This window comes from Electrophorus electricus, chromosome 7, assembly GCF_013358815.1.
Source record: "Electrophorus electricus isolate fEleEle1 chromosome 7, fEleEle1.pri, whole genome shotgun sequence".
In the NCBI taxonomy this organism is placed as follows: domain Eukaryota; kingdom Metazoa; phylum Chordata; class Actinopteri; order Gymnotiformes; family Gymnotidae; genus Electrophorus; species Electrophorus electricus.
Window position 1 is genome coordinate 9,012,836 of NC_049541.1, and position 13,795 is coordinate 9,026,630.

At 37.4% G+C, this 13,795-nt stretch overlaps 1 protein-coding gene across 3 annotated transcripts; it reads right to left on the reverse strand.

Annotated features, from left to right (window-relative positions):
• Positions 1-332: 332 nt before the first annotated feature.
• Positions 333-12,381, reverse strand: LOC113587322 (high affinity cAMP-specific 3',5'-cyclic phosphodiesterase 7A-like). Of its 3 annotated transcripts, none has more exons than XM_027025938.2 (13): positions 11,902-12,381; positions 11,589-11,719; positions 5,875-6,012; positions 4,712-4,884; positions 4,389-4,452; positions 3,993-4,088; positions 3,784-3,884; positions 3,415-3,546; positions 3,144-3,235; positions 2,618-2,762; positions 2,237-2,333; positions 2,050-2,130; positions 333-1,919 (listed from the first exon to the last, which is right to left on the reverse strand). In XM_027025938.2, exons 1-13 carry the CDS (start codon positions 11,907-11,909, stop codon positions 1,756-1,758), a joined length of 1,422 nt encoding a protein of 473 aa, XP_026881739.2. In that variant the 5' UTR covers positions 11,910-12,381; the 3' UTR covers positions 333-1,755. The 3 variants fall into 3 exon arrangements, with proteins under 3 accessions (XP_026881739.2, XP_026881738.2, XP_026881737.2); XM_027025937.2 differs by adding an exon at positions 8,699-8,759 and having other exon boundaries at positions 4,712-4,860; positions 11,589-12,381; XM_027025936.2 differs by adding an exon at positions 8,699-8,759 and having other exon boundaries at positions 11,589-12,381.
• Between the last annotated feature and the right edge of the window lie 1,414 nt (positions 12,382-13,795).

Consider the following 13,795-nt stretch of genomic DNA (forward strand, 5'->3'; position numbering starts at 1 on the left):
TTAGGTCAGGTGAGACGGGAGCCTAAGGGATTGTAGGACGATCTTGCTCAGTGACAGATATTTGGGAGATAACTGGTAGATTAATTAAATAATTTTTAAAAAATTATTTCAAAAATACAGGCAATTAAGTTTTTAGTGCATGCCTGTTTAATGAAGGCCACAAACATGGGGCACTTATTAATCCTGGACCGTATAAAACTATTTAACTGAACATAAGTAAAATATTTAAACTTGAAAATGTTTGCCTTGGCTATGAACACCACTATTATGTAATCTTAAAAGAGAATATTAAACTACTGTGACAAATATAAAACATTAAAGGAGACCAAATATTTTCTGTCAATTTTCATTTTATTAAAGAAAATGTTACCGCAATGGGCATGTATCAAAACCAGTTTGGCAAAAAGTTAGAAATGGCTCTCCTTCAGTCTGCTAAGATTCTACTCAAAAAGGACTTCTCACAAAATGGTAAACAGCATTTTTGACTCAGGCTCCTAGTACACACTAGGAGAATGCAAAATAATAAGAGAATCTGGCTGCATGTGTTTGGAGTATCTCTTGAGTGAATACTCCTTACATCTAAACAGGCTTTATTAAAATGTCATGAAAGGCAATGACTCATGCTAGACTAACAATACAAACTGTCTTGTGCAGTGGGGGATAAACCAAGCTTAGAGTGACAAGAAAATGGATTAACAGCATATCAATAATGTGGCAAATATCAAATTTAAAACAACAAAATAAAAAGAGTGTTGCGCTCTCTACATGACATGTTTGGTCACTCAGCCTTATGCATAGCTTATAAATCAGCCAAGTTCTCAAACTCTTCCCTCTTTTGAGCTTTTATAAAAACAATATATACTTTAGAGCCCACTGGGAATCATTGTCTGTATGAGGCATATTAACTTGCAGAGCCTTGCTGTCTTTATAAACATTGCTATAATTCTTTATAACAGTGAGGTGTGTAGCTGCTCTCTAATCAGTGGTGTGCCCTACCCAGAGTGCAGTCTCTGTAGGCAAACTCACATTGCAGGCTGGATTTACAAACAAAAACTAAAATTCGCACTCTATTTCGGTGTGTGCGTGCGCACACGTGGGCACTCATACATATGTTTTCATTCATAGTAGCAGGGACAGGAGTAGTGCTGGTTCATGCTGTGATGTGCGTGACCAAGATGGTCATGGTTCACAGTACAAAGACAGAAACAAACTTGTTTTATGGCATTAATTGCATCAGTGCACTTCAGTGTGAGTGTATTTTTGTGTGTTGTGAAAGAGGGATGAAAGAAATGGATGAAAGAAATACTGCACAACACATGTAATCACTTGCAAAGTTCAACTGTGAGTGTAGAACATTAGCACAGCTGTCCAGAGGAGCACATGCATCCCCCAGCTCCCTGACTCTGTCTGCAAGTGTGTTGGGTTTCTATTCCCTTAATGTCTTCCAACTGTTTCAAACACAAAATAAATTAAACAAGATCATGTTAAGGAGCACTGGAAGAGCAGGCAGTGTGAGGTATCTCCATATTGCTCTAGGTTTAGGAAGAAAAAGCACTCATTAAATACAATAAATTATATTTAAAATAATAATATTAGTGGTTGACTGAAGTGGGAAGTGTGTAGAAGCATGTGTATGCTCCTTGGGGCTGGCAGTGCTTCAGTCTCTTAACCTCCCTGCCATTGATGCAGTATTTATAATTTTTTCTCTCTGTGTGTATAAAGAGATTATGGTCCCAGGCTGCCCTGAGGTAGAGCTTAAGAGAATGTGCTCTGGGTGGTTCCTCTCAGATCCTTCTGTGGTAGGTGAGTCCAGTTGAACTTATTAGAAGTCATGTGACCCAGCATAACATGGGAAAGAGGTGTGTCTGAGAATCGAGCCCATTCCACAAACAACGGCTCCACCACAAAAGATATGAACCCTACAGAGAAAGAAGGACGGAGGCAAGAAAGAGAATGGTTATATGCATTGGTTGTATGCACAAGTTTGTGTGAGTGAGTTCCTGCACATTCGCGAGTGTTTTTGTGTATTTATACGTCCATGATTGTTACCGATTTGTATTTTTGCCACACTGTTGGAGTTTCTGTCACACAAAATGCTCACGTCCAAATTCAGCCTTCTTTCAATATCACCTAAACACAAACACATCCACACAGTCCAATTATCCCTGTACACAGATTGATGTCATAGCAGAAATTAGGTGAATTTTATTTCAAACCCACAAGCTGGGTTGTGTACCTTGATTAAAGAACTCCTCAGTAACTTTGTGGCTCCAGAGTTTGCAGAGGTGCCAGGGTCTGCATGGGTTACAGATATCGGCACATTTCAGTGCCATCTTAAAAAGTGAAAGGGGGAGAGATTTAGCATTATTGTAGAATTTTTAACATTATGTGTGTCTACATAATGTTCAGTGTTAATCAGGAATGTTCAGAAACATGTCCAATTTTTTCCTATGTTCAGTGAATCCACAGTATTGTTGTTACAACTGGTGTTAAGTGTTATAAGATGTTTTCTTAATATGCATATATTTCAGAGTTGCATTTCTATTAATTGTGTTTTTTGCCTGTCATGCTTTCATCTTTGTTTGCGTTGTAACTGCTGTTGTAGTGAGTAATACACCTGAAGTATGAAGTGTCTGTCCTGGCTGTTGTTCATGTGCAGCTCTGCTCGGTCCAGGCGAGTTCTGAACTCACTAAGATATTCGTTCTGTCTGCTGATATCAGTTGCCAGTATCAGAGAACCCAACCTTGTCTCCAAGCACTGCCTACACACACAGACACACAAAAACACAGACACCTTTTCTATTAAAAAATATTTTAACCCTCAGAACTAAACTACACAAAACAAACAGAGGAAAGAAGAAGAACAAACTGAGGGCTAGTCCCACTGTGAAGATAATGATCGCATAGTGAAGCTTTATTCTGCACACTCTTATTTACATTATGGAACACTGTCCACAGTTGCTCAATGGAGAGATTTAGTTAGATGGTATAATATAGTTTACATAAGGACATCAGCAATATACACTTTGGCAAGTACAATTTAGAATATTCTAGGACTTTGGAACTATAGATTTTAGAGTTTCAAGTTTTCTTGTGCAAAATAAATATTACAGAGTTAGGCCAGTGAGTGTGTGCATGTGTACCTGTCTTCAGATGGGAAATGGGACAGAAGACCTGATTCTCTAAGCAGGCTGACAGCAGATTTCCAGTGGTGATTCTCCAGTACAGATGTGTTCTACAACAGACACATTTTACAAATGGCAAAATATCAAAAGCATCAGTACTCTGAAAATGTCTCTACCACTACAATAATATGCATGCAGAATCAAGATTTTAATTCTGGTATTTAATATCAATTATCAATCAATCTCTATGAACACACCATACATTCTGCTAACTGATCGGTACTCTTACTTGGTAAAGTGAGGCCAGGTAATGGTTGGTATTGATAAGGAAAGTTTGATTGACACCTGGGTGATCCAAATCATGAGTTGCAGCTGCCAGCAAACCCAACAGGATATCACAGGATGTCAGAGACTCAGAGAGCTAGAGAAACACAGACATTTGCATACCCAGTTTCTTATGAGTGCAGTAGATGCACACCATTTTTGCTTCCAAACACTCACATTGTTAAAAGTACAAAGTTATTTTATAGCCTTTATGTCCTCACTCTCTCTTTCCTTTCCCTCAACTTAACCCCAGTAATACTCTATCCCTTCCTATGTAATAACCCTCCTTTCCACTTACTGAATTTCATACCTGAAAACACACACACATACACACCTGTGGCTCCTGTAGGTAGCAGTACATGGCCTGTGTGACATCAGCAGCGTGGAGAGCATTGTGATATGGGTTTTCACTATGGTAGGCTTCTTGAACTATCACTATGATAACACAAGATAACATCAAATAACACCATGCATGCTAATCTCATTTGAAGTATGTATTACCCACTGTATTTAGCAGTGTGTGTGTGGGAGGGGGGTTATTGCCTAAGAAACGTCGTAGTTTGAGAAGGTCCAGACGGAAGAGTTTAATCAGACCGTATTCACTGAAGAGATGAAATGTCAAGTCCACCAAACTATTTCCTGTGTTAGGAGGTAATCATCTTGATGAATTAGGGCTGTAATTCTTTGGACTTCAAATCACACAATATCGTCACAACACACAGCAAAACAATATTAATACAATATAAATTTTTATAAGACAATAATACAAGAACTCATTGATTTTACTGAACAAAAATGTCAAGAAAAAAAGTGCTTTCCCATTCCTCCACATCTCAAACGATACACACACACACAAAATAAATAAGCAGAATCAAGTTCTTTGTTTAAACATACAGTATATAATGAAGAGTTACAGCCACTCACAAGCAGGTGTCTCACCATTTGAAAGCCGTTCAAACAGGAAAATATCAAAGTTCCAGCTTCCGACCTTCTGCAGCATACACTACAACCAAAAGAAGATTCCATTATTGAAGACTACACCATTAAAAACAATAAAAAAAAAAATCAGGAACAAGATTTCACCATAAAATACACCAAACATACACCAAACTGTTTTTAAAATCGTAAAACTGACCCAAACCCTGTCTAAATCTGCTCCATTAGAAATTACACAGAACAACAGAGTTCTCTCTCTGTTCTAACCTTTTGCTCCATTCTCTATATTCCTTATCTTAAACTCAATTTATCCTTCTTTCTCACACCTTAGCTTGGCCAATGTACTTCTGGTCTAGCATGTGATGTGTGGCCTGGGTGTGATGTTTGCTGTAATGTGGTGAGTGCAAGTTGCTCTGGAAGCTCCGAACACTTCTGCCCAGTTGAGCTGCTTCTGATCTCACAGTGCCCCTCCGCGCTGCACAAACAACACCAAAACACCCTGTTTACAAACATGCAAACAACATCAAAACATTTGTTTACAAAGAGTGAGAAATAATCTTTTTCAGTGTGCTCTTTTAAATTAATAATTTGATAACTTTTGCCTAACAATTAAAAAAGACTATTAACTATTATTAGTCTATTAGATGATTATTAATAGACGATTATTGTCTTTTAAATGTGGCCTTTTTCTTACCTTTAACACTGACTCTACAGTTATTAGTTACATTCATGACTTCATCCATATACTTGTACTAGCAGATCAAGATTTACTCAAATGTGTTCTCTTGTGTGTTTAGGGACAGTATTATAAATTATTTTCAGTTAAGCATGTTCAGACCAGTTATGACTGTTATAGATCCCTGTGCTCTAGAAGACTGATGAGCTTTTAAAAAACAGCATTCTATCTCAACATTCCACTAAATCCTTACAAACACATGTACATACAAACCTATATGCTGATACACATACAGGTATTCATCATATAAACACATACACCCACATGCATGCACAATAGGCTTATGTACAGATGTACAAATGCACACACACGTTAACAAATCACACAGTTTCTTTGTCTGAAGCCAAACATCATTTAAAGGACACTGTATAGCCTGGTTTTCTCTCCATTTTCCCAGTGTTAACTAAAATGAGAATGAAAACCATTTTCTATTCTAAAATAAGTGTTCTTAAGGTAAAAATCTTCAGCCCCATAAAAATGCAGACATATGGCATATCCTCTGTATCACTAGGTTCATAGGATACTACAGGTCTGAATGCTACAAGTCTGAAACAACAACAAAAAAAAATCCCAAACAAAAAGTAAAGCAAACCTCAATGAATTTCAACAGATGCTTTACAAAACAGAACTATATAAATATAATCTGGTCACCATCAACAAATATGACTCTTTTTTGACTTCCTTCTCTGTTTATCACGGTACAGTCGATATGAGTATAGGTGATCATCTATGTTCATTCGTGCATGTACTCACACAAAAGAGGCCTGAAGTCTGTGCAGAAGTGTGCGTGTTGTCGTCTCTGTGTACTTTCATGTCTGACTTTCTTCTCGCTCTTCTCTGCACTCACCTGTCGCTCGAGCGTATAACCTGTTTGAGATCTCAGTCGAACATCTGCAATGTAACACACCCAAACCCAATTTATAACTTGAAATAACAATTAATATGTTTCCTCAAAGGTTACCTGGATGTATCAGGTTTCATTCCAAATTATCGATAAGTGTTCTCTTCTGGTGAAGTGATCTACCCTAAGTAACTTTAAGAATAAAAAAGCTAAAGGTTAGAACAAGCATTTTTCAGGGACCATCAAGAGACCTAATGCTTTCTGGTAATCTTTCTGCATATAGAATTTAATCTTTATCGTCACTGAACTCGGGTACAATAACATTTTACCTTGCTTCTTTTACAGAGACCACAAGGCAGTGCAAAACAAAAAAAAGGGTTTACAATCTAAATATCGTTAAATATATATAATATATTTACATTTTTACAAGTGGTTGGGTGTTCTAAGAGCAATAAATATTAATAAATAGGTAAATACTGGAAATTTTTAATGTTTACTGTAGAAACATTCTGGGGGTGAGGGTGGGTGTGTCCGTATATGCACACATCCTTTGTGTGTGTGTGCGTGCGCGCGTGCACCAGACAAGATCTAGATTAATCACTGACTGCTGTGGTATTTAAACTCACTGTCACTTTGCCTAAGACAATGCTGTACATGTAAACAACTGATGTTCACTTTATATGACCATATGCAATACATAATTCATTAGACTTAAGTTCTGAAGCTCTTCTGAAACAGTGCTGGTGCAAGTGAACTAAGGTTATAACATCCTAAATTCCTCTTCAAATACTTAAATCTTTATTTAGTTAAATATTCCTCTATTTAATGTTTCCCATATATTATCAAAAAGTGAATTCCATGTATTAGTAAAAAAAATTATTAATTCGTCTATAGCTGCTCCATCATAGACTTTCCACACAGAAATCAACTGATCATTGCACTGAACATAATTTATAACTGATAGATTTTGTTCTGTTAAGTGAATAATCCAGCAGTAAATGGCTATTTCAATAAGCAATTATTCTACCCTGCTTTCCTGACTGCTAAAGACCCACATGTATAGTCCCAAACGTGGCCTAGTGAGGGCTGTAGTAACTTTTGTTATTGATTGTTATTGATTGTTATTGCTCATATGACTGCATGCATTAGTTTCATTGCTGAAGACTTGCACATATTAGAGAAACCAGATGGAGTTGTGATCTGAGATTTTTGTGATGCAAGACCATACTGCATTAATCTGCACGATATTACTCAGTTTTTAGAAAGGGCTTTAAAGCAGTAAGTGTTGAAAAATGATGAAGCTAGGATTTGGCTAACTGAAATAAATGTAAGCCCTTGGTTATTTCGTTGTAATTATTATCTAATATTACTATGCGGCACTGATACACATAGTAATATTAGATAACAATATCTGCAAATAATGACAGTTTTCAAAATTATCTTAATTTCCATTCCAAATTGTTCTGTAGTTTATGACTAAAGATGTTGCAATACTACATTTTCAGTACCTTCAGTACTGGCTGAAACCAATATTATTTTTATTAGATTTTTATTTTTATTTGCAAGACAAATACTAAGCTTTTAAAAGTAATTTCTAATTGAAACACTTTGAACATAGTACTTTTAGAGAACCATGTTAAGCAAACTGATCAAGCCCACAGAAGGAAATACATGAACAACAATTTTTTCAGTTAAACACTGCAAATATGTGAAAAATCAGACAGATTTTAAAAACTAGTATAATACCTGGCACTAGTATAAAATGAACTCTACACTCAAGTCTCATTCTACATAAACCTAACAATGTTAGTTGTTATTTTCTTGATCTGCTTTTCTTTACAATATGTTGCGCTACAAGCAATTATGTAATACTTCAGGCTAGAATTCATATCAAATTAGGGTTGTTTTTTTTAATGAAGTATCTGTGGATTTGCAGACAGATAGAGGGTGAAACTTTCCACAGTAGGTTGCCTGCCACAGCAGTGGTATCATGCACTGGCGTGACATTCCAACTCGTGCATGTTAAAGCTTGTAATTGACCTCTGCAGTGACCTACTGTCACTGAAAGGTGAGTGAGATTGCATTATGTAGACAAATCACGTTACCTTACTTTATAGTGAAAACATGTGTTTACTAGCTGCTCATTATATCAGTTTGTGCAATTTTCAGCTTGCCACTGCAGAAAATGTGTATAGGTAACACAAAAATTAATAAAACTTCTCTTCTACTGTTACTGATTTCCCACTTGCTAGATATACAACACTGTGGCATGCTGCAACCAATGCGGGCCTTATTCAGACCAAGGCAGCCTAATTTATGCAAAGGCAGGAGAATTGCGACAAGTTCCTTAAAAATAAGATAACATTATTCTCAGATCTCACAATATTTTCACATCTCACATACTGTAATAACTGCCTTCTGTAATCTATGCATGATGGATCCTTTCCCTCTACCTAAATATTTCTTCTTGTAATTACATAATTGTTTTCAAAGAATATTATAATAAAGGATATTATAAACTATAAATAAATAAAGGACATTATAAATTATAAATAAATTATATTTAATAAAGTCCCTTTTCAGTCCTCTTTTTTCCCCCCCGTTTGAGTTCTGGATAAAACACCCAACACCACCTACCACCTGAACCTTAAAAAAACCCAAAAAAACACCAGTTTTTACTGTAGGAGTGTGTTGTTTTTTTTTTTAAAGTGTGTTTACAGTGAGATGCTGACATACCTAGCATGCGAATGAAGAGGGCCGTTTGGTCTGAGCTGTCATACGAGATCGCTCCTCGTCTCTATCATAAACACACAAACAAAGCAATATGTAAACTGCAACACTGCAGTACACATCTCTATTGCTAATATTTATACAACCCTTGCCAAGGTTTCAGGCAAGCAGATGTATTTACCATATCATTGTCTAAATGTCCTGAAATCAGCCCACATGCTGACATTTGTTTGATTTACAATTGAAGAAACTAATTCAAGAAAGAGACCTAACAGCCCAGCCTTAGACTGCCTTCAAATGCTTTTTTGTAACCATCTGATAACTTAAAACAGATTGATAAGTCTTAGGATCCAAAAACATTTCTGCTTTTGTTTACTTCAGAAGATCAAAACTGTGAAAACTGCACAAGTAACACAAACAGTAGCAGTAATGAGTTAGAGTGCATTTTAAGTGTTTTGTGAATGCTTGAATAATAGACACACACAAAGCACCCGTTATACATGCACAATCATGCTCACATGAAACATTAACATGGATGTCCGGGAAGAGTGGCTAATTTATTTATTCATTGTCTCTCTACAATAGTAGGTAGAAAACAGCAGTGATAAAGATGGAAATATAGCTTACAGATAATATTAAAGATGTGTTTGGGTGGGATTAATCACTTCAAAAATCTCTTTAAACTTCAAATACATGTATTTAACATCGCTGAGTTGCTCAGAAAGATTAGCTCTCAGATTTGGATGTCGATCACAATTAGCTACAATTTATAGATGACTCTTGAGTTCAGTAACAATTAGCTTTGAATGATCTTTTATATAAAATACACTTTGAGATTTTATTTTTAAAAAGGCCAAGTTGTAGTTGTTGTTTATATTATTATTTTTGTTTAATGTTATTATTATTATTATTATTACTACTACTACTACTACTACTACTACTACACAAAGCTAAATTCCCCTCTTTGCCAGGTAACAAAGTCCAAAGTCAAGATAGTGCAACAGAAGAAGTGAGAGACATTCCTATGGGACAATCCTAAATTGAGGCCCAAATAATTTTGGTTACAGAGGAAAGCTACTTTATGAAAATGCCTCACTGAGTGGAATGCCCCACTGGTCAACACAAATAGCACAATCTTGCTAAACAAATTTCAACAGCATGTACAACAATACTAGACAAGTATTATTTAAAATATTAAAAAGGATAATTAAATTATGTCACTTTTATTCACACACAAACATGCACACAAAACCATAACAGATTCGGGGAAGTAGGCACCAAATACTTTAAAATAATGCCTGTGTGCCTGTCAGTTAAACTTTTTTGTTTTAATCTTTTACTGTCAAATATGATGCAAATGATAAAACCAACAGTATGCAATCATTCAAATCTAGCCAAATCACCCTGACCCACAGTCTCACTCAGCATTTCTATTATACAGCACCCTTTTAATCGACACATTCATATAGATTAAGCTGCTAATACAGAGCAGCCTCAACAAATTCTCTCTCTTTCTACATCTCTCTCTACATTCACTCAGCTGGCTGCCTGAAAGAAAGATTTTTTGTAAAATTCAGCTTGCATGGAGTAAAATTATAGTGTTATCTCTGTTTGGGGCACAGCTCTCCCATGATTTATCCTACAGTATTACTAAAGACAGTTTATAAAGTTATTGAATCACATCATGACTCCCTGAGCTCTCTGTGGACAACTAAAGGTATGGTACGTAATGTAGCTAAATTTCTCCAAACAAAAGAAATGTGTAACAAACTGTAACAAATTTCCCTTGCACAAAAAAAGTGCATTTTGTAGTAAGTGAGAAGAACACATTCATGTATGTGTGTGTGAGTGTGTGTTAGGGAATGTGCGTATCAGTCAGAGATAGTTCCACTCCGCTCTCTGCACTTCCTGCAGAGAGGTTGGATTTTTAGATTTACATTTAATTTGAATGTTATCTAAAGTCCTTATAGAATGTAATAAGCATTTGTGTGTGTTTGCGTGTGTACATACAGGGGCATGATTATAAGTAGGTTTGTGAACTTCCTGCAAATTCCTTCCTTACAATACGTGCTGAGAGTTCATCCAGCTCTCTCAGAATAAAGGTGAGGAGTTTGTTAAGTGCATGCTCTCCTGACATTTTGGAAAATAACGGCCTCGACTTCCTGCTTTTCCCTGTCAACGTTCTGCCATCAATCCATGTTTGTGTACGAGCATTCACATCTATGCATGTACACAACTCCTAGATGATGGTGCAGTGTTCTGTCTCTATACAAAGTTTTTAGACTGACCTTAGAACAGTTTCATATAGTACTGAATACTACAAGAATATTATTTTGCTATAAATCACAATTCAGTACTTTAACACTGATAACACCTCAGAATTCTGGGTGTCAGATTTACTGTCAGTTTAAGGTGTCACAACATTGCATAATGTAGTGTTTCCACTGCTTTGAAACACACCTGAATCATCTCATCAGCTAATAATAAAGGCCTTCTTGCTTTAAAATGAGGAAATACTATACAGTACAGTATTCAGGGAAAGGCTTACCCCGCTGCTGCCACGAACCCACAGTACAGATGCAACACGTTTTTAACAATATACAGTAATTTGGCCAATTAAATAGTAATAGGCGCATAACTCCACTCGGACACACGTTATTTTCCCAGGGATATAAGTCTCTTCTGGGTTCTATAATGCCACGTGCAAGTGTGGAAGAGATTATCAAAATGTGTTAAACCATGTTTACCAGCCGAACCTAAGAAAGCTACTCCAAAGGAAGTTCAATGCTGCAGACATGCGCGTATAGGCCCGTTGAGCCCGCGCTGTGTCTTTAAACTTCTACGGGTTGCTGCTCCTCACTCCAACTGACACGGGGTCCCGGATGAGTTGACGTACCTTTGAGAGCTGGCGAGGGGCCGGTCCACCAAACAGGACTTGGCTGGAGGTGAGGCAGATTGCACCGCGCCGGCCGAGGACGTGTTTCGGTACCGGCCGGTCCAGCGGCAGCACCGGCAGCTGGTAACATACTTCCATTGAAGTCAGGAGATGCGGTACAATAAATCAATGTCGAATCAAATAAAAAAAAAACAGACGACCCAGAACATTAGGAAAGCCGTTTGGAAAGACAGCCTATTCCAATAGTCCTTTGCTTTGTCCCATATTTCAGTTGTTAAGTTTCAGTGCGAGAGGTCGAAAGCAGGCCACGTACCAAAACATCACTTAGCCTATCCGCTTCCTCTTGTTGAAACAATATATTAAATCAAGTCGAAGGGCTTTGTGACATTTCAACATCAAACAACTCTCGGAGGCCTTTCAAGCGTAAATGTGAAATGAAAACTAAAAAGGGAAGACGGTGTCGTTGTCTGTAACTGGCTCGCGTGTAGGCGAGTCCGTCCCGTCCGATCTGCAGCCGTAAGGCAAAAGTGGCAAGTTAACAACGCAAATACAATCCTCGCGCTGCAGGCGACCGCAGCGCTCCGGATTTACATAGCCTACTCGAGTGAAAGAGTAGGCTACTGCGGGCTTCCTGGCTAAGACTAAAGAACATTTTATCGACGGATGAAAACAATATCACCAACACGAATGAAGTACTTGCCGACTGTAACTATCGAATCGTGACACAAAGAGACGACGGATTGTTCGACATGGGGCACATTTTCCCCGGCCCCTTTCGAAACAAAAGCACTGTCAGAGGTGGGATTTGAGTACGTAAGGACGCAGAAACGGTCTCGTCCTATTATTTTCACCCTGTAATTTAAAAACTCCTCTTATTGGAAGATAAATTGACCTTTTCCTCGAGGAAAGAAGCTTATTGGCTACAGACGTTAGCAGGGCCGCCTGTAATGTTATAATATAACAATAAATGATTTTTCGAGTAATCAGGGGGCTGCGCTATCCGGGGTACATACAGGCCTACTTTATAGAGCCCGATGTTTATAACACGATTTTATACGGTTTTAATATAATATACGACCTAATATTAAACTATTCATTTAGGTAGCTATAGTTCTTTGTCGACATTCAGTACATCACAAGGAAGTCTATCTGGTTGTGTGTGCTTCCAAAAATGAATTAAGGCGTAATAAGTGTGATTAAGTGTGTTTTTATTGTTTGTGTTTTTGACCTCTGTCTAATATTGGACAGAATTATTCTATTTATTATAATCCATTCGGCCTATGTCTGCTTTAATCACTAGAAGAAGGCATTTTATCAGTTCGCACAACTGAGAAAACTACAGCAAAGAGCTGAGCGTTTTAATAAAGTGCCCAGTCTCTTGAATAAAGTTGCAGAGCCAAAGGTTTATGGACACAGTTAAACTGGGATGTTGATTCTATTGCCCCTCCACTTTCATATAATTGCTCAAGTTTGTTGATGGTATCACAGTGCCCTCCTGCCTGTGCCAACGTCTGATTCTCCATTTTAGTTAAGACTGCGGAAATTTGTTTGAACTACTGTTACCACATACACCTTGTGTTAAGTGCAGTGTGCTCTCAAAAATACCTAACAATTTGTGGAGACTATTCTCCTGCTTGCAATTAACAAGACAAATACATGCATGTGTGTTACTACTTTTGTTACTACTACTACTACTACTACTACTACTACTACTACTACCTGAATCTGGCCTAAATTTCTTTACTGAAGACAAGAAAGTACTTTAAGTTGTTCTGGACAGGGGCATGCTAAATATTGTAAATATAAGCAATCATATCTACATTGCTGTAATGCTGTAATGATACCAGTGCATAATCCAGCTAATATGACCCTGTTGCTGCTCGTCAACTTCTCAGTAAACGCCAAACCTGCTTATTTGCCTTTTGTATCTGGGTAGTTGAATTTATACCTCTCTAGCATACTCTAGATATGACACAATCAGTAGTCTCCCTACACTTAACATAGGTGTTTCCCTAACTCTTTATACATATCCTGGTGTTATGGCCCGAGTGCCACAGGGCAAGGAGCAGGACACACAGACTCCATCGACGAAGACAGACGTTTATTAGACACACAAATAACTAACACATTGGCAATCACATGAAACAGGCAACGTCCTACACAGCTTACAAACTAACATGCAACATGAGGAACATAGACCAACAAAG